This window comes from Pelophylax lessonae (assembly GCF_965119305.1).
Source record: "Pelophylax lessonae genome assembly, chromosome: 13".
NCBI classification, from domain to species: Eukaryota; Metazoa; Chordata; class Amphibia; order Anura; family Ranidae; genus Pelophylax; species Pelophylax lessonae.
The window spans coordinates 46472158-46499412 of NC_138780.1; the positions used below are offsets into that span (position 1 = coordinate 46472158).

The 27255-nt window shown below is 41.8% G+C and overlaps 2 protein-coding genes across 2 annotated transcripts in view; both read left to right on the plus strand.

The window, feature by feature from the left end:
* The window catches only part of LOC309569711 (NACHT, LRR and PYD domains-containing protein 12-like), a 1096074-nt gene that overhangs the window by 704011 nt on the left and 364808 nt on the right, over positions 1-27255 (plus strand). The gene's annotated exons all lie outside the window — the stretch shown is intronic.
* LOC309569829 (extracellular calcium-sensing receptor-like) lies at positions 342-14460 on the plus strand (the record flags this gene model as incomplete). Its single annotated transcript, XM_082275832.1, has 5 exons — positions 342-599; positions 2810-3646; positions 7916-8140; positions 11240-11360; positions 13553-14460. The coding sequence occupies 5 exons, from the start codon at positions 342-344 to the stop codon at positions 14458-14460; spliced, it is 2349 nt and encodes a 782-aa protein (XP_082131958.1).

Genomic DNA, 27255 nt, shown 5'->3' on the forward strand with positions numbered 1-27255 from the left:
TTATTATCTGTCTACAAATGGTCTAAACTCTAGAATAGTGGAAGATAGTAGAGGCTTTGTCACTTGCCATTTAGTACAGTACTGGGTGGTGTTAAGCAGTTTTCTACAGGCTATTATTTTCTCTTTGCTGAAATGGATCCAAATAAGGCAAAGTACAGAAGAGATTGTTACTGAAGTCCTGACATTCTTGCATTTATCATGGTTTATCAACCATTTGGCTTGAAATACTTAAATTGTTATAATTAAAGAACCTAAAACCACGTAATTAAATATTTTATTTTTTAACAGAAATATTTCTCCCTTTTAGATTTCATATACGCTATTATCGCTACCTCCTAGCTATGGTGTATGCGGTTTGGGAAATAAACAATTCACCAAATATTCTGCCAAATATTACACTGGGTTTTGACCTTTATGATTCTTGCTATAACCAAGTCCGATCACTAATGGAAACAACAAGGATTTTATCAGGAAAAAAACCAGCTGCACTAAATTTTAACTGCCGCACTAAGAGCTTTTCATGTGCTTTAATTGGTGATATGACTTCTAAGGCCTCCATACCAATAGCCAGGATCCTTGGCCTTTATAGATATCCTCAGGTAAGTCCATACATGAACTTTACAAGCAAAAATAAAAAAAATAAATTATTACAAGAAACCAAAAAGTAAAAGAGCGAGGCTAGCAAACCTAACAAAACGTTTACTAAATAACCCAAAAAACTGGTACTTTAAAAAAACTATACATCCAAAATAAATCATATGTAGCACCCTCCTAGGTAGGTGATAGTAAGAGAGTATAGTTTTTGGCGCTGCCTTTCAGAGGAGCAGCAGGCAAATATATATTGCTTTCTGTCTAGCAGAGAGCAGGATCTGTGAGTGGGGTCTGCTCTGTGTGCTCAGTGTGTGATTCATTGAGTCTAGAGGAGTGTTTTACACTGGTCCAATAGGGAGACATTTTGGACAGTGGGAGGCAACCTAACCAATGAATACATAGGCTTTGAAACAGTCCTGATGATTGATAGAGACAGGCTGTCTCGGTGCATTCTGGGATACTGTATAAAAGCCAGAAGCACATGTGCTTGCGGGGTCTTTGGCTGGGGAGCAGAGTCCCGGAGGGAGGGTGGTGGCTGCCTCCTCTGTAGCATTGGCACGTGGCATCAGGAGTAAGGATGATCGAACGGTTCGGGTCGACCATCGGTTTGACCCGAACATTGACTGTTCGAGGTTCGGCCGAATTTAGAACTTTTTGCTGAAAAAGTTCGGAATTCGGCAACCAGAACCGACCAAAATGCAATGGGACAGGAAATGGGCTTTAAAAGCCTGTGATTTGACCAAAACCATCAGTAAAAGCCAATTGAGGGGGCAGGAGAATGCTAGGAATGTGATTGGAGTGACTAGGGGGTCCAGAGGCCAATCATTAGTGAATACGCCCCCCCAGTATATAAGATAGCCCCGCCAAATTCCATCAAATCAGACCTCTGGAGATGGCAAGCAGAATTTCGCACTACCCTTACAGGAAAAATAGGCTATTCTCTGCGTCACGCATTCTTCCTTAATCGCAACAAAAATGGTTGAGGCCAACTATAAACTGCTATCCAGATGGCATTACACCCCTGCCAGCTCCCCATTGTGTTGGAGGAGCTGTGGGAACATAGCTTCACACGCACATATATGGTGGGAATGCCTGTGCATTCAACGTGTTATGGGTCTAAATCACCCACCTTTCGATTCCCTTCAATCCATGGCTTGTCCTATTCCACTGTACACGCGAACCATTGGGCCGATATAGGCACTCCCTTACACCCCACCTGCTTAACGCGGTCAAATCTCTTATCCCAATTCCACATAGAGACCCCTTCATTGAAACAATGGCTTCAAAAGGTAAATGATATATGCCATTTAGAAGATCTGACTTATGTGATCAAAGGAGATACTGATTCTCATGCCCAAGATATGGGCCCCCTGGTTCGCATTTAAGTTGTCTACCACTTATATCTCGATTATGATGGAGGTAACTGATCCCCTGACCCTGGTTTGCCCAAGGGACCCCGGACTCCTTCTGGACCTCCCTGGCTGTCAAACCTTGTGAGAGTGTAACCTGTCGACGGTATTTATATGTTTAACATTTTCCCCTATCTGTGAGATGTGCCACTGGAATCCAGCACCTACATTCCTTCCGCCCCATGTTCCCCCCGTTGCTTCATCTTCCTCTCTTAACTCGGTCTTTCTTCTCTCTCCTCTTTGTTTCTCACCCTCTGGTAAAAACTATCCCTTTTACTTTCTATCCATCCTTTATATATACTCTACTGTCTGGTTCTAGACGTAAGGTTATACTTACCTGTAATGTTTCGTTCCCGACCCGGGACATTGAGACTTATGCCAATCACCTTTCTAGATGTTGCTCCCGAATCCCGAGACCCAGGAACTAATTGTATAATTTTGTAGATTATTTTCATTGTTATTTGCATTATTTTCACAACTGTATCCTGTTGTACTGTTACTTTTATTTCAAATAAACATATATTAAAAAAAATATATATATAACATCAATCTATATTTGGATATCAATGGAATTCAAACTGATTAGTACAGAGAACTTGGAATTATTGCTCTTATTTTATTCAAGAACAGCATATATTGGTGCAATAGCAACATTGCTCTTTATATCATTGCAGCTTTTCAGGTTTAACCCTTTATCAAGCCAAATCATAGGTTAGCTATTAAGAAAAAACAATTTTGAAGCTTTATTTTATTATATATATATATATATATATTCATCATAATTGTTTTACTTCTTCCTCTATAACTAGATAAGCTATGCTGCAGCACATCCAAGCCTGAGCGACAAGATACAGTTCCCATCTTTCCTAAGAACAATTCCCAATGATGATTATGAAATTGTTGAAATTGCTAATTTGGTGCATTACTTTAACTGGACGTGGGTTGGAATCGTAACTACAGATAATGAATTAGGTAGATCAGGCTCTCAACTCCTCACCAAGGAAATAGAACGTCATGGAGGCTGCATTGCATTCTTAGGAATTCTACCTATCTTCAACTCAATGGAATCAGTGAACCAAATCATTGATGTTATCAAGAAGTCAAAAGCCACAGCAATTATTGTGTACTCGACAATGGAGAACCTAATATCTTTAATGGAGGAAGCTTCATTTCAAAATGTTACAGATAAAGTGTGGCTTGGCTGCGGAAGTTGGTCAATAACTGCAGACTTTCCTCGCCCAGACATTTTAACAACTTTAAATGGCAGTCTAAGTATGGCCCCCCCAAGTGGAAAAATTCCAGGTTTTAAAGAATTTCTTTACGGTATACACCCAACCAAAAATCTAGATGATATCTTTATTAAAACATTCTGGGAGAAAGCTTTTGGTTGTACTTGGCCTCCATACTATCCTTATAATAATTCAAACACATCTGCAGATGGAGGGCATTGGTGCACGGGTGAAGAGAGATTAGACAGCATTGATCCCAGAATATATGATGTTTACAACTTTAGATATACTTACAAAATTCATAATGCAGTGTTTGCCATTGCTCATGCTCTGCATGAAATGCAATCCTGTGTACCGGGACAAGGACCCTTTGTGAATGGATCCTGTGCAAGTATTTTCTCACATAAACCCTGGCAGGTACGGTATAACTTGTTAAAAATTAATGGGGAATTAATTCTGTTACTCTTGTTTCTAGTATCTTAAATGAGTCACGGTGACTTGATGAATTGAACTCAGTTTTTAGTAACGTAAGTCTATTTAATCAAAGGAGAAAACATGACTTTCTTAAATTAGTCACCTGTCTCTAATGCATTTAGCTATGCCTAAGGATGGATCAAAGTAAGCCTATGGCAAAAAAGTTGCAAAAAAGCTAAATACCGAACTTCTATAGCCGGCCATAAACGGATCGAAGCTCAGCTGATTCAACAGGGACTGGCTAAGACTTGATCCATCCATGGGCAGGCTGATTGTTCTCAAGTTGATCTATCAATATACTTGGGTACAACCAGCCTGTTGGATGTTTTTGCATGCAATTGCTGCCTGCAACTATAGCTGCTAGCAGTAATCATTATATTCTGCCAGTCAGAAAAACTCACCCGCCAGCAGAACAAAATAGCTCTGTGGGAGGCATTCCTCCATCAACACTGTGTTGATGGAGGAATCAAGCAATTTTCTTTCCGGGAGCACGGAATACTAGTAAGAGACACTTACACCCCTGGGTGCAGGATTCACAGGGAGACAGGAGTACAGATGTATCTTGCAGAAGTGGAATGCTGAGCTTACAGGAACAAGGGGGTAATTATATATATAGGAACACTGAGGTGCACAAGGTTACCAGGTAATGCAGACACACAGGATAAAGATGGGGTAAATGAGGAGTTTAGGGCAACAAGGAATCCTATTGGGATTGACTGGGGGAGAAACCCAGCCTGCCCACATGTTCAGCGAAGGGGGGTGGGGCGGGGATGACACTAGGAAGGACCAAGGTACAGACTCTAAGGATCTGCCTGTTCTTTTCCAGAGCTCCTGAAGGTAGACATGGGTCATGATACAGACAACACCCAGGTTGTAGTTCTCTGACTCACCTAAACAGGCAGCTGCTGAGAACTAAGGGATGATAAGCAGGCAAAATTCCCTGAGGCACAGGTCAGTGGGTAGTGCAACCCAAGCTGGCAGGTGTGTACAGAAATACACAGACCCTGGAAGCAGGAATTAGTGCACAGAGATGCACAAGACAACTGGAACTGCGTAGCAATGGAAAGAGACAACTAGGAATCACTCTGGGCCGGTAGACGTGCATTGGCGACACTGAGCAGGAAACAGACAAGAATACATGGAGAAACACTGAACCAGACTGCACACACAAATGAGGGAAGGATAAAAGCTGGCAAAGGTACATAAATGAATCAGAGGCACAAAGCAAATGGGATACTTAAAGGGCATAACAGGTTCAAGGATTCAGGTTGCAATCAGGAACACACTGAGAATCACTGGGGGCAGCTGGAAGACACTGGGTCTCTAAGAAGCATTAAGGGGGCACTGGGGATACACAAAGAATATTTTCACAAGGAAGCACCGAGGGTTCACTAAGAGGAAATGAGCCAAAATTAAATAGAAATGAGGATGGTCTGGCTGGGCTGGGGGTGTAGCTAACTGAATCCACAGCACGTAGATAACCACCAGTCTTGAACATGTTTTGTAGGATACCAATTAAAAGCAGAACCTTGCAAGTTAAAGCTATGGAATTACATGTACCAGCATGCCTGCTGGTCTATGGAAATAGAAGTGACATGCGACAGATGGAAGCTATAGTACAGATTTTAGGAAAAGTGACCCCTTAGGACAGACATAGTCGGCACTATCGATTGTGTTAACCTCCACAGCATGAATGTGGGGGGGCAAAGGATAGAAGATTTAGACTAAGACAGCAGGTGCCAGCAAAAGGGGCACCTCTCATTAATGTAAGTACCGTCCCTTTTGCTGATTTAAAAAATGTTTCTAAACTTAGGCTTTAAATACAGATTTTACTTTTTTTTTTACAAACCCCCCTCCTTACCCAAGTAATTTCTCCTATTCCAGTCTCTTTTACCTGCTACAGCCTTTGCTGGCTTCTGTGATTCTGCAATCATCTCATTGAGATTGTGAGGGAGTTAACCTCTACACTGGGATCATATGGAGAACAGCCAAGCTTGCAAGGTATACAGTAATCAACTGGCTCAAAAAGAGGACTGCAGAACCACTGGATGAAGGACAACAGCTGACCTGAGGTCTGTAGTAAGGGGTATGAGAAAGTTGAAAAGGGCAAGGGGGAGGGTAATTAAAAAAAGACATGTCCTGTGCATGAGCAACTGATTTAATTAAGAATTATGTTTGGAGTTTCCACTTCCTTTCATCAATGGCAATAGAAAATAAAAATTTAACGTGCTACTAAACCCACATCAGTAAAATCAGTCTGTATATGTAGTAAAGCATGCTTGTTGTACTCACTGTGGAACCTAAGGGGTCAATCCTCTGCATTGTGTAACAAGACTATTTGATCCTGTCTTCTCTGATCGTCCCCATCATCCTTCGTCCCCTAATCATTTCTTGATAGTGCATAGCTTGGGGACAAACAGCACATGCTCAGTTTGGTGTGAATTGCTAGAGAGTTGTTTTTTTTTTTTTCTTGAGATAGTGCATGTGATCAGCACAGGACCAATCAATGTAGCCTCATAGGACAGCCAGAGGAGAATGAAAACTCCTCCTGCAAGCTTTACACTGATAGAAGTCACAAGACTGCTCTAACTGCTGATAAGGATAGGTCTTTAGCAGGTTATATTTACTAAAAGTATTGCATTTCAATGTTATGTGTACTGTGGGAGACCAGATATAGTGAATGCAGTGTCCTGGGTTTAGTAAGACAATAATTTTAATACTCTAACTAAGCATATTATTGAGTGTTGAGTAATTTGCTACACATGTCACATTGTTGTCTTCATAAAGAGACCAAAATAAGTAGAACTTATTTTTTTTTTTTTTAATCCTAAAGCTTTCTTTTATCAGATACTTTATACATATATACAAGATGTAGAGTATGTATTGTACATCTTTTAAGACATAAGTCCTTCATTCTAAATAATTGTGCCCATTTATGACAGTGAGTGAAAACGAGATAAAGAGGGAGGAAACATTTTTCCCTTATCAGTTTCTTAATGAGGAAGGCAAAGGTCTTGCATAAAAAAACGTCTTAAATCTTAAGCGTGAAGAGATTGATGAACATTGAAAAGTTAGAATGGAAAGAAGATAGAAGACATGGGCCATCCTCAATTTGTTCTAGGTTTCACATCAAAGTAAATTTACACCCTAACTGGATGATATTTAGTTTTGTAAAGCAATTCCTGCTTGTGCATAAAGGGTCCACTGCTGTCACTATGCCAGCATGGCCCTTTTAGGCCATTTAGCTGCATCTACTGGCTTCCAGCAATGGGAGTCAACGGTTACCTACAGTTAGGGACAGCTGACTACATCCAGGCAAATACATCCACCCCTAACCACAGGTAAACCCATATTGTACAGAAACAACATCGGTGACTGCTGACTGTGATTCCAGCTGCAAGAATCCACTGATTCATGCCTCTGGAATCTGGTGGATGCAGCTAAAGGACCGTGTGAAGGAGGCTTAAGTTTCCACCAAGGGTACATGTCACAAGGTGATAACAAAGGAGACAGTTGCTACCCCATAACAGGAAGTGCCTAAATAAGGACATTTATGGCAAAACCACCAAAATCTATTTTGAAGTCCTTCACCATGATAAGACATTTCTCTCTATCCCCCCTCTAATTGATCACTTTATTAAAGTGAGTAAAAAGGAAACCAGCTAATTGCCCTTTTTTACTAACCTGAAACCAAGGTGACACTTCCAGGTCAAGTCCTTTCCTATTCTTTTTAATTCCTAGAAGGGTCCTTCTTTGGGTGTTCATATCACTGTCTGCATGATGTGGACACTTCCTATTTAAAGTTATTGGTCCTTCTAAGATTCTGAACAATACTGAAGTCAGCAAAAGGGAGTGGAGGGAACCCGCAAGGCTTGGGTGTCATAGCAGCGCTGGAACAGAGGTTCCCCACACCCAAATTTGGCAGCACCAAGGAACCTGAAGGGGGGAGTATATTAGGCTTCAAAAACCAAGTAAAGTACAAACACTAGGAGGATGCGTTGGAAGAGGGTGGTGGGGAGAGGGGGGGGGTCATATTTAGCCCAGGATCTGGCTATAATGAAAGTTGCAGATTTGTCAAATTTGAAAACAACTTTTGGATTTACAATATCATGCCTATTTGCGATTTTAGTAATTTCCATATGGTCTATTTTTGTATCTACTTCAACTTGTTGTAAATAATAAAATACTATATTCATATTTAATTTCTTACAGCTGTTTCATTATGTTAAAAAAATCAATTTCATAAATACAGCAGGAGAACAAGTATTTTTTGATAAGAATGGAGATATTCCCATTTACGTAGATATTCTTAATTGGCGGCTTTATCCCAATGGTAGCAATCAGTATGTCTATGTTGGCAGATATGATGGACGTGCTCCAGAAGGCAGTAAACTGCAGCTCGATGAAAATAACATTATGTGGAATGGACATAAACATGTAAGCATTCAGGCTTTGTTTTGCATATACATTTTATTAATTTTATTAATACAACATTTTGCATATAAAAATGTTGGGGAACTTTCTAGGAAAAGAAAAAAATGTACATGTGATATATAGAGTTGGGCAAACAATTTGGCAGAAGTTTGGTCCGAAAATCGCCTGTTTCACTCTTCACCCGAATTTGCAGGTTGTTCGACGGTGTTTGGCACTTTACAGGCAGACTAAGGGAACCCCCAAGGGACGATATTTAAAGAAATATTTCATTTTTATTGTTTCACTTTAAGCATCATTAAAATCACTGCTCCTAAAAAAACAATCTTTAAAAAAAAAAAAAAAATTGCATTGATTCATGTCCCTCAAGGCAGTTCCCGGACCCCCATACCCTTTGTATGGCCAATAACTTGCATATAAGCCTTCAAAATAGGGACTTTTGATTTTTCAAGTTCGGGTCCCATAGACTTTTATAGGGTTTGCCATTTAGGTCAGAACTTTTTCTCTGTTCAGGAGCTCTGGTGCGAACCAAACAGGGGGTTGTTCGGCCTCTAGTGATTTACAGTAGTTCTTCAAATGGATGCATATCAGAGCAGTTAGGTCCATGAAGCACTTTTATGTCACAAAGCAAGAAGCAAACAAAGCATAGGCCAGGCCTAAGGCACGGCTACCTTTCCATATCCGGGGAAGAGCAGTTAAACATAAGGATTCATGAATGAAATATACATAATAAAATGCATTCAAATCATCGGACATAACATTTTACCTAATAAAAGAACTCAATACACACAATACAGATTATATACAGTACGTTTCAACTTTCTGAGCTGAGAAAGTGGGACACCGTTAGGCCTAAATACACAATAAAATTATTCATTACCCAACAAAATATTTTTTTCAACATTACTTTTACATTATACTACTACCATTTGACAAAAATGATGGGATATCCCGCGCTACCTTATAGGTAATAGTCTATGACTTGTCTTGTGATGGGTGGCTGCATACAACCTAATTGTGTTCCCACTGTGTGAATCAAATAATGAGCTCCATTTATTACATATTCCTGACCACTGCACTTTGTACACTTTGTACATTACAAATTTCTGATTCCTGCACACTGTGCATTACCCACTCATAACCCTTTACTCTGAACATTACATATACATGACACCTGCACCCTATACATAACACATTTCTGCACTCTGTATGTAAAGAAAGGTTAAAGGACCTTAACATGTATAGCTTGGAAGAAAGAAGAGACAGAGGGGATATGATAGAAACTTTTAAATACATAAAGGGAATCAACTCGGTAAAGGAGGAGAGCATATTTAAAAGAAGAAAAACTACCACAAGAGGACACAGTTTTAAATTAGAGGGGCAAAGGTTTAAAAGTAATATGAGGAAGTATTACTTTACTGAGAGAGTAGTGGATGCATGGAATAACCTTCCTGCAGAAGTGGTAGCTGCAAATACAGTGAAGGAGTTTAAGCATGCATGGGATAGGCATAAGGCTATCCTTCATATAAGATAGGGCCAGGGACTATTCATAGGATTCAGATATATTGGGCAGACTAGATGGGCCAAATGGTTCTTATCTGCCGACACATTCTATGTTTCTATAATCCTAAGCATTAAGCCCCTCCCACTGTTAACACAATTTTGCCGCACTCCTAAACCTTGTGGACAGCCTTCCCAGAATAGTTGAAGCTGTTATAGCTGCAAAGGGTGGACCAACTCAATATTGAACCCTTCGGACCAAGACTGAGATGCCATTAAAGTTCATGTGTGTGTAAAGGCATGCCTCCCAATATTTTAGACAATATATTGGCTTTAGTAAGAGGCAATGGGGAGTTTTAAAAATTATAAAATTAAATACAATATGTTGTTTTTTTTTTTCACAAAGTTGACATTTTAACAAGTTAGTTATCACACTTAGCATGGGTATACTTACAATTACACCCCAAAACACATTCTGTTATACCTCCTTAATGTAGGGATACCTCATGTGTGAGACTTTTTCACAAACTAGAAGCATGAAGGGGCCTACAAAGGTACGCCTTTAGGTGTTCAAGGGGCATAAATTAGTCTAATTTCCTGACTACCTATCATATTTTTGGAGGCTCTGGAGCACAGAGACAATAGAAATCCCCACAAAATGACTCTAGTTTAGAAAGCAAATGCTTCCAAGTATCTTCAGAAAAGCATAGTGTCTTTTAAAAATGTCATTTTTTTGCCACAACTTTTTGGAAAATGCAGGAAAGAAAATGAAAATGTATTCTACACAAAGGTTTTTTTTAATTTAACATTATTTTACAAACTGTCACCCTAGTAGTACAGTGTCACAATAATGACACTGACTACTCTGGGGGGATGATCAGGATTTTTCTTTTATACTGTAACTGCTTTTACACCTATAAAAGCTAAAAAAAGGAATAATTTTTCACTCTTACTGGCTGCATTCCTGCAGCAACTGAGAAAACTGTGATTGGTCACAGCTATCACATGATACAAGGCTGCTGTGAATGGCCTTGGACTATGTGATCTCAATGATCGATCACAGAGATCACACAGTAGTAAATAATGATGCCAGTAAATGGAAATAACAACTTGTTTACTACCTTCATGTTTCGTCATCCATGATTGGCCAGTCAGCAATCACATGGTACCAGGGCCACTCACAGCAGCCTGGTACAGCAATCAGTCCACCCACATAGGCCCTGCTCCTGTTTGGCCAGCTATTTTTTCGGTAAAGTAGGACATACGTTTGACATAAAAGGCTTACTTCCTGAACAGTAAACCCCAAATTAAGGATTTATTTTAACCATGTTATTATTATTTCATTGGACTCAGCTGAAAATCACTGTCATAATATTTATTTTATTAAAGATCCTGATCATTGTGTGTTAGCCTTGATTATTAAACCTACTGACAATATAACCCTTTTAACTGACTATAATTTATAATTTTCTAATGGAAATGACTACATATCCATTATCAGTATCATACCTTTTTTCCTATCATTCTTGAATTGCACTTTCTTGCTACTTATTAATATTTATTATGCTATTTAACTCATGCTTCTTCTCATTCTTCCACTTTTAGCCCCCTATTTCTGTCTGCAGTGATCCATGTCCAAAAGGATTTAGAAGAGCCAATCAGGGACTAAAACTCTGTTGCTTTGGTTGCGTTCCATGCTCTGAAGGAGAAATCCTCAATCCTAATGGTACTATACAAATTCAGCTCCCTGCATCTGATAATGGTTACAGTTTAATTTTAGACGATACTAAAACCAAGGAAGGGGAGGGTTTGATTATATGCTTTGTTATAGCCACATCCCTACAATATATGGATTGATAGGATTTTTCCCCCTATATATGGGACTTTAAAGGCATATAAGAATGTAACAAATAGTATAAAAAAGTTTATCAATGTTTAAATGTACATTTACAAAAAAGTAAAGACATACATAAATTGTTCAAAAATAATATGACATAATAAAATAATTGAGGTACATATTACCACACCATATCTTGTGACTAAAGTAAATAATATAACTATATGAGTTCTATTATGCACATTGCACAAACAGATCCAACGCGTTTCAGAGTAACTTGGCTCCTTCTTCAGGGCCAGTTGTGCACTTATTAGTGGTATGGTCTATGAAAGTAAAAAATCATGTTAAGACATTCATCAGATATACATATGTGGCTGGTTCCAATGACAGAAGGTGAGATTTTGGGCAATACTTACAATGTCCTCAAACCCATGGCTCAATCCCGGTTGTAGAAGATAAAAACATGGAAAGTTAAATAAAGTGCCATATCTGTGAACGATCATAAATCCCAAATGGATGGTAATGGTGTAGATGTAAATGAAAACCCTTTGTGGAACACAGAGAGGGAGAGCCCTGATGCATACGCACTGAGATCCCAAGGTGTCACTAGGAAGAGGGCAGAAATTAGCAATATATGTATAAAATATTTATATGTATGAGTATATATAAAAATAGTAAGATAGTGTAGGGGCTATAGCCACACACATCTGCCTACCTATGATCAGATACTGAGTAGTATTTTTCCACCTACGCTATATAAAAGCACCCTGAATAGTAAATCCCAAAGCAATAATTTTTCTCTCGGTTTGATGCTAGGACGTCGACCTAAGGGACAAAACTAACTGGGTATGCTCTCCTGCCACACACTTCTAAAGATTGGATCATCATGCCATATGCCATAGTTATGACCTGCTTATGGAAGGTTTTGTACTAACTATACCGTTATGGTTTTCTGCACAACACTCTGCTTATCTTGCCATTATCATTCTGAATAGAAATCTATAGGTTGGTAATTTCTAAATGTCTTGATTCCCTTAGCAATTATGTACAGTATGTGCAGTCTAATTTATATTAACATGTGAAAATATATAACACATCCATATATACTCACTTTGATTCCAATTTCTAATTTACTTACCAGGGAATTCCACTCAGGTCCATTCAAGGCCATTTGGCCTACACCACAGTTGTTTGCCCCCACCCTATCCTGCTTAATTTCCCAACGAAAATGCACAAATGCACATCTGTCCCTGAAGAAGGAGCCAATTACTCTGAAATGAGTTGGATCTGTTTGTGCAATGTACGTTATAGAACTCATATAGTTATACTATGAGCTTTAGTCACAAGATATGGTGTGGTAATAGGTACCTCATTCATTTCATTATGTCATATTAATTTTGAACAATTTATGTATGTCTTTACTTTTTTAAAATTCACTATGTACAATTAAACTTTGATAAACTATTTTATACTATTTAGTATGTTCTTCTATGCCTTTAAAGTCCCATATAGAGGGGGAAATCTTGTCTTTCCAGTTTTAGAATATACAGTATGTACTACAGGCGGTCCCTGGGTTACAAACAAGATAGGGACTGTAGGTTTGTTCTTAAATCGAATTTGTTTGTAAGTCGGAACAGGTACATTTTTTAAGTTTAGCTCCAGCCAAAAGAATATTTTTTTAAGTTTTTGGATAGCATAGGGAGGGATTGACACCCCTGGTAATTCATTTTGCTGTCTGTACCCCTGTTCAGAAGATTTCACCTCACTTACTGTCCCTATGACAACTGGATTTTGAAAATGTTGGATTGTTTTGGAAACAAGGATTGGTGATAAAGCTTCAGTGGAGACACCTTTTTCCCATGAGAACTCTTACAGGAGTAAATTTCCCTTCCTAGGGCTAAATTCCTCCTCACTTCCTGTTGTCTCCCTCCGTTTGTAAGTAGGAGTCGTTTGTAAGTCGGATGTTTGTAACCTGGGGACCGCCTGTATATGTATTTTTAGTTAACTTATTCTGCCTTGAATTGCACCTCCTGATCATCTTATTTTAAAATATCAACTGTTTTCTTATGTTTATTACATAGATGCTACTGAATGTCTCAAGTGTCCAGAAGATCAATGGCCAAATACATTCAAAGAAAAATGTGTTCCAAAACCAATCCAGTTTTTGGCTTATGATGAGATACTGGGCTCTTGCCTGGCCTCTATCTCAATTATTTTTTGTCTTCTCACCTTTTCTGTACTTTGCCTGTTCCTCGTAAAGCACAAAACACCCATCGTTAAGGCCAACAATCGGGAGCTCAGTTATCTTCTTCTTGTTTCCCTTATGTTTTGTTTCTTATGCTCATTAGTATTCATCGGACGCCCTAGCATGGTAACCTGCATGCTACGTCAAGTAGTCTTTGGCGTTATTTTCTCAATTTGTCTTTCCATAATACTAGCAAAGACTCTCACTGTCATCATGGTGTTCAGAGCAACAAATCCAGCAGACACTACAATAAGAAAGCTTGTGAGACTGAGGATTCCAATATACATCATTCCTTTTTGTTCTTTGATCCAGATTCTCATATGCATAATATGGCTAGGTAGTTCTGCCCCCTTTTCAGAATCCAATATGATGGCAGAGATTGGAACAATTGTTATTGAATGCAATGAAGGATCCAAAGTATTATTTTCATGCGTTTTGGGATATATGGGACTCTTAGCTTTTATTAGCCTCATTGTTGCATTTCTGGCCAGGAATCTCCCTGACACCTTTAATGAAACCAAGTTCATCACATTTAGTATGTTAGTGTTTGCCAGTGTTTGGATTACATTTATCCCTGCTTATCTTAGCACCAAAGGAAAATACATGGTGGCAGTGGAAATATTTGCTATCATCTCTTCTTCTGCGGGGATGCTTGTCTGTATCTTCTTTCCTAAATGCTACATTATTTTATTGCAACCAGAAATGAATGATAAAAGACATATAACTGGGAGTAGAAAAAGATAATAACTTCTCTTAAGGTTACTGGCCTCAAGAGTAAGCAAAGTGACCAGAATTTAAAAAGTGAAGATTTACCATGATATGGGGGGGGGGGGGGGGTTAGAGATGCTAATGGTGTCTAAGCAGTGCCCATTAAGTTGTTTTTCAGGAGAAGTTTAGGACAAAAGATACAACAGTGACCTTCCTGTGCCTTAAGCCTCCTAGGTGTAGAGCTGCATTGTGAGATATCTAAGGAACCGCACCGCTCACTGATGAGTTTCACGCGATTTGGTCCCTGGATTGTTTTATGATATTGGTACTTTGCTGAAGAGAAAGCTGTATCTGGCTTCCCAGTGCAAGAACTTCCCTGCTTCTGCTTTTGCCATTCTGTAGATCTTGCCTTCCATACCTCTTCTGCTGCTTTAATATTCCCTGTCTAGTCATCAGAGGGGGTAGCTCTGACAAGAGGAAGAAAAGCCCTGCATCTAATAAGATGGCCACATCCAGAAGGATAGGTAATTGGTAAATTTTTAGCTGCTTGCTTTTTTAGGCACAATTTCCACAGTTAAGGTCCTCTTTAAATGCAATTTAGATATGTCTCTAATGTGAAATCTAGTAGCCATTTTGGAGAATGCAGTGTTTTGATTGGATGCTGGTTTTCTATTAATTATGGTATAGAAATCTGCAGGCCAAACCAAAGAAACAATGATGAAAACACATTGAACAGTGAACATTTATTTTACAGATATTATTTAGACGTGGCCCATTTTAAAGTGGATGTAAACCCAATTCATGAAATTGGACCTGGGCACATATTTCTGTACTGTTTACTTATCTCTCTCCAAAGCACTAAGTCCTGTGTCTTTATGCTGCTCCGTTCTTTTGATATCAGCATGATAACATCTGACAAGTTCTTCGAGATGGGAGATAAAAGCAGCTTGACATTTGTGCCACGGTGGGTGCTATAGATAGGTTAGCAAAGAGCTGGTCTATTCACAGCACAAGTAGATACATATTCGCCAGCACACCAAGGATCTTGCAAAAGCAGTCCAAAAAACGTTATTCAAGATAAGATCACATCAGAAAAATATAGTGCAACGTTTCGGAGCCGCACAGGACCCCTTCGTCAGGCACATGCCTGACGAAGGGGTCCTGTGCGGCTCCGAAACTTTGCACTATATTTTTCTGATGTGATCTTATCTTGAATAAAGTTTTTTGGACTGCTTTTGCAAGATCCTTGGTGTGCTGGCGAATATGTATCTACTTGTAACTAATCCAGTTGCCAACTGGTGATCGCTTCAGCACCTAGTACACACGAGCCTACAAACCAGGAAGGTGTGCGATAGGAATATTAACTATATTCACAGCACAACTCTGCACATTCCTTCCTTCCTCTGCCTATGTGGAGTGGGGTGTGTGCATTTCCTCCAATCAGCTGTCACACAGTGTATGTCAAGACTACACTCCCACAGCTGAAACAGAAAGAAAAAACTCTAACACAATGTATACTTTCTAAACAGTATATGAAGCTGAAGACAGCAGATATACAAATACAACTTATATAGAGAGATTTGTTTCACCTCTTTGTGTCACCTGAGGCTATTCAATTCACTGGGTATAGAGGGAGGGTTTACATTCACTTTAAGTTGATGGTGAACATTCTTTTCAATTTTTTAACAAAGTGACCTGGTTTGTTACTCCCTGAGCTGCAACTCAATTTATAACATTTGTATTGTGTGTGTTTTTTTTTCTGGATTTCTGGTTTATATTCTGTCTCTATCATTTAAAATACATCCATGATAACAATTATAAACTCTTCATTTCTTTGTAAGTGGGCAAACGTACGAACTCTGCAGGGGATCAAATAATTTTTTTCCCCACTGTACTTATACTTGAAGTATCATAGATGGAAATGAGAAAAATAAAGAATACAGTGATCTAAATAAATTAATGATAATTGAAGAATTATGGAGGAAAATGAGATAAATAAAGAACATAATTATCTTAATAGATTTTTGATCAACCTAAATCTGTTAACTGTCAATCAAATTCAAAATGATTTTCATTTTGAAATATTTTACCAATACCTTTAAATGTCTGATGAATAAATAAATACAATTGTATCTAGATGCTAGATACTAATTAAGGATCGAAAGGATGAGGTATATGAAGTACAATTTACATTGAAAAAATGTGTATTTTTGTTTTATTAATTTAATGTTTTTTTTATCAGAAAATGGCTTTGATCTAGACAAAAGCATGTTGTATTTTTTTAATTAGCACTTTAATGTTCTTTCAATAAAAGTTTTTCCTTTTAATTGCCCTATTTATCTGGTTGTCAATTTTACTGATTATTTTATCTGATTCTCAATCTGAAAAATTATTCGTTCTGTTCAAAGTAGTAGTAGTATTCATAAGACATATTCTATACCAATTTTACTTTTTTGTAAATATTTTATAAAATGCAAGTCTTGTGTAAAAAACAAATATATGATACTTGATTCCCAGTAACATTTTTCCTTTCTATATACAGTATCTCACAAAAGTGAGTACACCCCTCACATTTTTAGAAATATTTTATTATATCTTTTCATGTGACAAAGCTGAAGAAATGACACTTTGCTACAATGTAAAGTAGTGAGTGTATAGCTTGTATAACAGTGTAAATTTTCTGTCCCCTCAAAATAACTCAACACACAGCCATTAATGTATTAACCGCTGGCAACAAAAGTGAGTACACCCCTAAGGTAAAATGTCAAAATTGGGCCCAAAGTGTCAATATTTTGTGTGGCCACCATTATTTTCCAGCATTGCCTTAATTCTCTTGGGCATGGAATTCACCAGAGCTTCACAGGTTGCCACTGAAGTCCTCATTCACTCCTCCATGATGACATCACAGAGCTGGTGGATGTTACAGACCTTGCGCTCCTCCATCTTGCGTTTCAGAATGCCCCACAGATGCTCAATAGGGTTTAGGTCTGGAGACATGCTTGGCCAGTCCATTACCTTTACCCTCAGCTTCTTTAGCAAGGCAGTGGTTGTCTTGGAGGTGTGTTTGGGGTCATTATCATGTTGGAATACTGCCCTGCGGCCCAGTCTCCGAAGGGAGGGAATCATGCTCTGCTTCAGTATGTCACAGTACATGTTGGAATTCATGGTTCCCTCAATGAACTGTAGCTCCCCAGTGCCGGCAGCACTCATGCAGCCCCAGACCATGACACTCCCACTACCATGCTTGACTGTAGGCAAGACACACTTGTCTTTGTACTTCTCACCTGGTTGCCACCTCACATGCTTGACACCAACTGAACCAAATAAGTTTATCTTGGTATCATCAGACCACAGGACATGGTTCCAATAATTATAGCTACATAGTTTGTGAGGTTGAAATATGATATCAGTCCATCCAGTTCAACCTATGATGTGTGTGTGTTTTCTGTTAACCGTACATTGTATACCCCTGTATGTTGTGGTCTTTAAGGTGCCCATCTAATAGTTTTTTGAAACTATCGATGCTCCCTACTAATACGACTGCTTGTGGAAGAGAATTCCACATCCTTACTGCTCTGACAGTGAAGAACCCCTTACGTATTATAAGGTTAAAAAGTCTCTCCTCTAGTTTTAGTGAGTGGCCACGTGTCTTATTATATTCCCTTTCTCTAAAAAGTTTGTTCCTTATGCTAGGGTCATAACCAGTACAGTATTTGTACATTGATACCATATCCCCCCTCAATCGTCTCTTCTCCAGAGAGAATAAGTTCAGTGCTTGTAGTCTTTCCTCATAGCCGATGCCCTCCATTCCCCTAATTATTTGTTGCCATCCTCTGGACTCTCTCCAGTTCCAGCACATCCTTCCTGAGGACCGGTGCCCAGAACTGGACAGCATACTCCAGATGTGGCCCGACCAGAGTCTTGTAGAGTGGGAGAATAATCTCTTTATTTCTGGAGTGAATCCCCTTTTTTATACATGCCAGTATTCTGTTGGCTTTGCTTGCAGGGGCTTGGCATTGCATGCCACTGCCAAGCCTGTTGTCCATCAGTACCCCCAGGTCCTTTTCCATCCTAGACTCACCCAGAGGTTTCCCCCCCAGTGAGTAGCTTGCTTTCGTGTTTCTGATGCCCAAGTGCATTACTTTACATTTTTCAACATTAAACCTCATCTGCCATGTAGTTGCCCACCCCATTATTTTGTTCAGGTCCACTTGTAAGGTTTCCACATCCTGCATAGAAGATATTGGCATGCTTAGTTTAGTATCATCCGCAAATACTGAGATTGTACTAGATATCCCCTCCCCTAGATAATTTATGAATAAATTAAACAGGATTGGTTCCAGGACAGAACCTTGGGGGACCCCATTTTCCACACCCGCCCAATCCGAGTACTCCCCATTTATCACCACCCTCTGGACTCTCCCCTGGAGCCAGTTCTCTCTCCAGGTACTCACCCTATGGTCCATACCTACATTCCTTAGTTTGTACAGTAAGCGTTTGTGGGGAACGGTGTCAAATGCCTTTGCAAAGTCCAGATACACCACATCCACAGGCTTACCTTTATCTAGGTGGCAGCTCACTTCATCGTAGAAGGTTAATAGATTGGTTTGGCAAGAACAATTTTTCATGAATCCATGATGATTACTACTAATAATATCGTTTTTAATACTAAAGTCTTGTATGTGGTACCTTAACATCCCCTCCAAAATCTTGCAGACTACTGATGTTAGGCTGACCGGCCTATAGTTACCCGGGATATATCTCGGCCCTTTTTTTAATATTGGTACCACAATGGCTTTTTTCCAATCAGCTGGCACCATACCAGTCTGTAGACTATCCTTAAAGATCAAGAATAATGGTCTGGCAATCACCTGGCTGAGCTCTTTATTTGAGCTTGGGTGCAAGCCATCCGGTATCGGTGATTTATTTATGTTAAGTTTCTCTAGTTTAATTCTAAGTCTATCCTCTGTTAGCCATGGGGTGTACTTCCTGAGGTATATTTTTTTAGTTTAGCATTACAAGCTGGGTTAGTATAGCCCCCCGATTATTTTGTGAAGACTGAAGAGAAGAAATTATTTAACACTTCCATTTTTCCTCCGTGTTCTTTGTTCCCAGGGTTCTATCCCATTTGGTATTTTCTAGCAGAGAGCACAGTTTTGGGAAATTGGCTCTTTTGAAATTCAGTGTCCTTATATTACCCTTGTGTTTCCTATTACTGTAATTAATACTGAAACTTATTTGCCCCGTATTTCTAAATCCGTGAGCAGGTCTGTATTGTTGGTAATCAGTAGGTCAAGTACCGCATTGTTTCTTGTCGGTGCGTTCACCATCTGACCCATGAAATTGTCCTGCAAAACATTTAGACACTGCCGAGCCTTGGCTGAATGTGCTGTTACTTCTGCCCAGTCTATATCTGGATAATTAAAGTCCCCCATTATAATGACATTTCCCATCCTTGCTGCCAATCCTATCTGTAAAAGGAGGTCTGCCTCCCCCTCCTCCCTCTGGTTGGGGGGCATATAGCATACACCCAATATTACCTTCCCTATAGTGCTTTCCCTTTTAAGTTCTACCCATAGGGATTCTGCCTCGTCCATAGCTCCATTATTAATATCATCCCTCATATTTACCTGTACACTGTTCTTAATATACAGACATACCCCTCCCCCTTTTTTACCTTCTCTATCCCTGTGATAAAGGGAATACCCCTGAATGGTCGCCATCCAATCATGAGAGCTGTCAAACCAAGTCTCTGTTATGCCCACAAAATCTAAGTCCTCCTCATACATCAGCAGCTCCAGCTCTCCCATCTTGTTTGCCAGGCTTCTGGCATTGGTATACAAACCTCATAATTTTGACCGGTTGCATACTATATCCTCGTTGGATGTTGTCTTTAGGCTGCTCTTGTGATTTTTCCCCATACCCACCTTGGATTTAGGTACTCTAAAAACCCTACAACTAATGTCCCCATTTGTGCCCTCTGAATCTTGCTCCCTGCTGGCTAATTCTACATCTGTACCCCCCCCCCCATCACCTAGTTTAAAAGCCCCTCTAACTTTTTGGCCATCCTCTCACCCAGTACGGTTGCACCCTCCCTATTTAGGTGCAATCCGTCCCTTCCAAAGAGCCGTGGCCGACTCCAGGAACCCGAAACCCTCCTTACTACACCAGCTCCTCAGCCACTTGTTAACTTCCCTAATCTCCCGCTGCCTCTCTGGTGTGACTCGAGGTACAGGTTGTATTTCTGAAAATACTACCTTGGAGGTCCTACTCCTCAACTTAGCGCCTAAGTCCCTGAAATTGTTTAGGACTCTCCATCTTCCTCTGCCTATGTCATTGGTACCCACGTGTACCATGACAGCTGGGTCATCCCCAGCCCCACCCAGTAATCTGTCTATCCTTCTAATGATTGAGTCCCCTACCACCAGAACCTGTCTTTCCTTTCCCTTTCTCCTGGCCTCACTGGAGGAGTTCTTCCCCTGACAGATAGGGGCGTCGCTCTGCTCCAGCAATGCTGGTCCCTGACTGGTTTCCACAACATCACGCAACGGGCGTATTTATTGGGGTGCTCCAGCCCAGGACTGGCCTCCTTGCCTTGTTCCCTTCTACCCCTCCTAACTGTCACCCATCTACTCTGCTCTGATGCCTGCACCTCTGTTTCTCCACCCTCCTCTGTGCAGGCCCCGGCCTGCGCCTGTCGGGTACGATCCTTGCTCTCCTTCTGTATGGAGAGTCTTCTCAGTGTTGCCAGCTGCTTCCCTAGATTCAGGACCTGAGCTTCCAGGGAAGCAACGTGCTTACATTTTGTGCATTTGTATTTGCCCTTGATCGCATGATCGAGGAACGAATACATAGCACAAGATGTACACCGAATCGCATCTCCACCCCCGTCTGGCATTGTACCTACTAATCTAATGGGGATTCAGTAATTTAAGTCTATCCTGTGTGGCTGTTTCCTGGCTTCCTAACTCTACTTTCTCACCCTCTGGTACTCCGCTACCCTCACTGACACTCCCAGACACTCAGGTACCCACAGGTACTCCCAGACACTCACAGGTACTCCCAGACAATCAGGTACTCACAGGTACTCCCAGACTCTCACAGGTACTCCCAGACACTCACAGGTACCCCCAGACACTCACAGGTACTCCATGTCCTTAGTCTGCTTGTCTTCAGCAAACTGCTTGTGGGCTTTCTTGTACATAATCTTTAGAAGAGACTTCCTTCTGGGACGATAGCCATGCAGACCAATTTGATGCAGTGTATGGTCTGAGCACTGACAGGCTGACCCCCCACCCCTTCAACCTCTGCAGTAATGCTGGCAGCACTCATACATCTATTTCCAAAAGACAACCTCTGGATAAAACGCTGAGCCCCTGCACTTAACTTCTTTGGCAGACCAATGGTGAGGCCTGTTCTGAGTGGAACCTGTCCTGTTAAACCACTGTATGGTCTTGGTCACTATGCTGCAGCTCAGTTTCAGGGTCTTGACAATCTTCTTATAGCCTAGGCCATCTTTATGTAGAGTAACTATGTTTTTTCAGATCCTCAGAGAGTGAGAGCGATAACACCAAATTTAACACACCTGCTCCCCATTCACACCTGAGACCTTATAACATTAATGACTGACATGACACCGGGAGGGAAAATGGCTAAATGGCTAATTGGGCCCAATTTGGACATTTTTACTTAGTAATGTACTTACTTTTGTTGCCAGCGGTTTAGACATTAATGGCTGTGTGTTAAGTTATTTTGAGGGGAGCGCAAAGGTTCACTGTTATACAAGCTGTACACTCACTGTGTTCAGTGTTGTTACATGAAAAGATATAATAAAATATTTAAAAAAAAATAATGTGAGGGGTGTGCTCCCTTTTGTGAGATACTGTATATATAAAATACAGAATGAAAATTGGCCTAGGAAGGAAGGAAATATACATGCCCAGTAGGCAAGAGATTAATGCATAGAATAATAAACATGGGCCCTTGCATATATTCAAAATTCATGAACCCCCATTGACCACTCACCCATTAGGGTGCTGTGACCATAACCAAACATTTAGCGTACTATAAAGTCCTGCTAATAGACTACCTGGGAAACCAACAGGGTTACTTTAGTGACAGCAAAGTTATAATAGGGCTTGATAAAAAAAAAAAAAATATTTCACTTTATTCATAGCTTAGCATAAAATTCCACATTAAAACATTTGACCCCCAGCATCACAGAGTCACTCAGGTGAACACAAGGCACCAACAGTAACGGTGCGTACAGAACAAACAAACATGAAACACAAAACATAAAACACAAAATCTTGTGGTCGTGTGTATGCCAAACGTCCATACACACACATGGGCTGTCAGTCAATAATAATCGGGTGTATTTTTGAAATACAGCACCTACCCTTTAATTCTGATGTTTAATTCTGGTAATTTTGCCGTCAATTTAAGCATATGCTTAAATTAAGTGATGTGTTATAGTGAGGCGCTATTACCCTTAGTCCATAATATAAATTGTGGTCGGTTAATTAATGATGATTAGAACTGCAAGTATGGATAAGTCGGTGTGGTGTGCCAGAACCGACGTAGGGGGTAGGCCTGTAAATAAAAGAGGGCCCACCCGAGGGAAGGAGTATCAATAAAAAGGGTGAAGGTGGGTGGGATGACAGCGAGTGACGCGGCAGGCGGGGAGGGGAGGAGCAGCATCTTAAAGGCACGCTAGCTCCTCCCACAGATAAAGGCCTGCGGCCTAACACTTGTGGTCGGTTAATTAATGATGATTAGAACTGCAAGTATGGATAAGTCGGTGTGGTGTGCCGGAACCGACGTAGGGGGTAGGCCTGTAAATAAAAGAGGGCAAAAAGTAAGCAGTAAACGCACTTATTCATGACACAGCTTAAGATACAAGATTCTTGAAGGCTAACCTTACCTCTTTCCCCGGGTGTGGGGTGTATGCGTGGAAAATAGCTGATTCCCAGCGCCCTGGTTCTTAATTATGTACCCTGGCGTAATAGCACTAGAAGCAGCTGAACCGCCCCTGTTCTGAAAGAATGACCGGAATGCGATGAGGGGACCCAGCCTAATACAATGCCCAACGAGCGAATGTAAAATATGAATTAAGTAGTGGTAGGGGACTACCTGACAGGGGGAAAAGCGGAGAGCGGCTGGGAATGTCCTGCTGGTAGATGATCAGGATTCCAATTCGGCACCAGTTACCCTCAGTCGGGTAGACGGGGATGCCAACGGATGGTATATCTGCCCGGCCTTTGAACATCGGAGTGAAAGGACAGTGGTCCTCTAACTACCTAACCTCTTGAGGAGGCACGATAGCCTATCCGACTGGGTTGCAAAGGTGAATACCCGGGACTAAGGAACCCATGGAGACTAAATAAATGGAGGTTGATGACTAGGTTTGTATGAGGTACGAATGGTGTCAAGTCCAGTACGCCAGAAGGTCCGGAATTCCCATCAATGGCAAACGTTGTTGTCACGTGATGATCTACCTACCAACCCAATACCTTCCTCACCGGGCAAGCCCTGAGGGTAGGAGAAAGGCTTGGAGCAGACATCAAAGTGTGGCTCGCACGCCAGACAAAGTAAAGTTTGTCCGAGTTATATGATAGTCTGAGCTGAAAGGTGGCAAAAACAGCGAAGCGACCATGGTTTGACTGAACGACCGTGTAAGACGAATTCTACTGAGGACCTTGGAAGATGGTCATGCTCCGTCGTGAGTCCTCCTGGTGTTCGTAGATACGGTTACCCGAGAAAATTGACACTGAGCCAAACCGGGCTAGCCCGGGATCAACTTGACGAACTTGAGGGACTTGTGATATGTTCGCAGAAGAGGAAGAACTGACCGGTGGCCGTCAACCAGGTCAGCCAGCGAACCAGCCTCATAATGATCAAGAAGATGAACGGCCCTACTTGATTCAATCGTCGGCCGCCAAGTTGACACTAACTTCGCAGCCATTCCTGGCCAGGAATGCCCCATGATAACCGCCGTCACTATCAGGTGAAACCTAATAAGGCCGAAGTCTCACGGGAGGCAGAAAGCCAAGAGACTCTACCGGCCATCAACACCTAACGAAGTGTTAATGTGCTGCAACCCGGTAATGGCGGCTGCGTCCGTCCAGAAACTGAGGATTGGGCGGATCACGGTGGAATGAACATGAAGACCCCATACTAGTGTACCAGGAATACCAATCACATGGTCAGGTCTACCCTAGCCGGGGAGTCTGAACGACCAAGTTCATCTGGAGGGTCCATGATAAGCCCAACAGCCTGGAAATGAATGAACTACCAAGGGGAATAATGCAGATTTCGGAGTTCAAAGAACCAACCAGACTGTAGATCCTTACAAGTAAGATACCAACTTGTAGGAACTTGACTACCTCCTTGCGAACGCCCGAGCTTGACCACAGGGAGACTAGACTGCGTGGTGTGGCACGAGTGTGACGCCTAAAAGGACTAGACTAGAGGTGGGTACAGTGGTCCTGACAAGCGACAGGGGGACGCCTTAAGGTAGTGACAGTGCAACAGTGCCTAGAGACTGACAGGGTAGCAGTCGCTAAGTACGACCAACAGGAAAACATCCACGTGATGTAACACCGTGGGGCATCTGGAGAAAAGGAGGAGGAACCAGCAGGGAGTCTCAGCAAGTGTTGAAACTTCACGGGCTACTCAAGGCCCCGAACGTGAGACTAACAGCAAGGAACATTCTTCTGCCCTTGACACCATGAACAAGGAGGGACGAATGGGTAACAATTCAAAGGCATGGAGTAAAGACTAACTGAGCCATGCGGCCCTACCTGCCTTCAAGTTGCTTGGATGGCATCAATCAGGGCGATATAGTAAAGAGAGAATTGGTAGATAGAATGAGCGTAATTCAGGCTCGGGTTAGTGGACGAACGAAGAGCAGACAGATTAATGACAAGATAATTATTGGAACGCGCGCTGCCCAAAGCATATGGAACAGACGTGCAGTAGTCTGCAGGCGCTAAAACTACAGGCACCTCCATTAAGGTTATTGTTACCGCATAATTGAGTCAGATAAATGACGGGACGACCAAGCCTGTCCCTTAGGCTACGTCGATCAGGTTCCCTAGCTCCCCCATGAGGAACCAGGAAAGGAGGGATCGGCCTCCGAGGGGCACAGGTCGGCAGTATGAGAGGTGGAAGAGCAGACTGCCCAACGGGGGCACTAAGCCTGTGGAAATACCTGAAAAATAGTACCGAGCCAAAGAGGCTCCAGTGAGAACGGACATTAACCTGGGCCAAGCTGCCACAGCTTGCTGATACAGACTTGTGGAAGTCGAAGAACAAGAAAACCCCCGTACTTGCGGCCTAAGTCAACCACTTACGAGAAGGTGAAACCTAATACCTATCGGCATTGCAGACGCACGGAGCCCGCAACGACCCTGAAGATGCCGGAGGCTAGGATAAAACCTGGAATGGAAGCTTGTTTAATCTTGGGTCTCTGGCCTTCATCATTATGGCCAAATCACCGTAATTGTACACCCGGTTTCCTACACCGTCTGGGGAGGCAGACAGTAAGGAAACCAGAAACATGTCCTTCCCCTCTAAGATGTCCTTGCGGAGGGCTGGGGGGACCATGTGTGCCGGGGTAAGGACTGGGGAAGCAGAAGGGGAGGAAAAAAGGCAAAGGTTGGGGGCCTACTCTGTCAGCTGTTGGAGCGAGTGCCTGTAGTGGCTTGGAAGTGGGACCATGTGGGATGGACAGCGCATCCAGTTTGGACAGTCTGACACTGTTGATTGTAGTGATCATGAGATGGTGTCTAGCGTCCCTTAAAGACCGTCCTAGCCCCCCCCCCCGAGAGCTGGAACCCAGTCCGGGATCCCCAGGATGTGCTGAGAACCGTTCGCAGAATTCAGCCTACTAGCCGTAGCTGAAAAAAAAAAAAAAAAAAAGGGGGGTGCCCCTGAGGCGCACAACAGACGAAAACCTGGGGATGGTCCAGGGTCTTTAAAAGGGGGGCCCGGCGTGGAAGGTTCTCGGAATTCCCTGAGGGCACCAGTTCTCACAGGGGTAGTAGGCCTAGCGGGTGTGCCTGGGAGAGATGACCCGACCCTTCACCTACGATGACTGCTTGAGACATGCTGAAAGAGAAAATAACACACAAAGGAAAATTGGTTAAGCAAACACCGTTGAGCTAAAAACAGAACTGGCTGGCTAACTAGTGCCGAGGCGAAAGCTGACTACCCCGTGACAGGTGAGGCCCTGCTAGTTGCCAAGCGGCAGGTGAGAGGCTCTATCTATGATTTGGGCGTGGGGCACGAGCCACTAGCGTGGTGGCGGGGGGTTGGCCTCTCGGTGACAGTAAAAGATTTAAAACGTGTGGCCGTGACAGGTGAGGCCCTAACTATGACCCCAAGAGATGGGTGGATGCGAGGCACTAACTATGATTTGGCCCGAGGGCGAAAATCTCCGTGTTGAGATTGGGGAGTTGGCCTCGCGGGACCAGCTACCAGGGAGACTAAGGCCAGCGCCTAGCCCTAAATAGCCAGTTCTCTAACCCTATGCGGAGGCTTGATGAAGGGGTAGTGCAACATACCAACGAGGAAGTAGTAGTAGTATATACGGTGGTAGCCTAAGTAGTGTAGTAGTGTGAACAGCGGCAATACATGCGTAATTGGTAGTCATGTAGTGTAGCAGTGTAACCGTAGCACCACGGTAGTAACAGCGTAGGTAGAGATGAAATTAGTGTATGCAGTAATATGGTGGGAATAGTATCAACAATGATGTAGCGTGGCCGTGTGGTAGCGTCCACTGTAGTGACATGCGCGACGGCGTGTATGGCAATAGTGCACGTAAGGTAA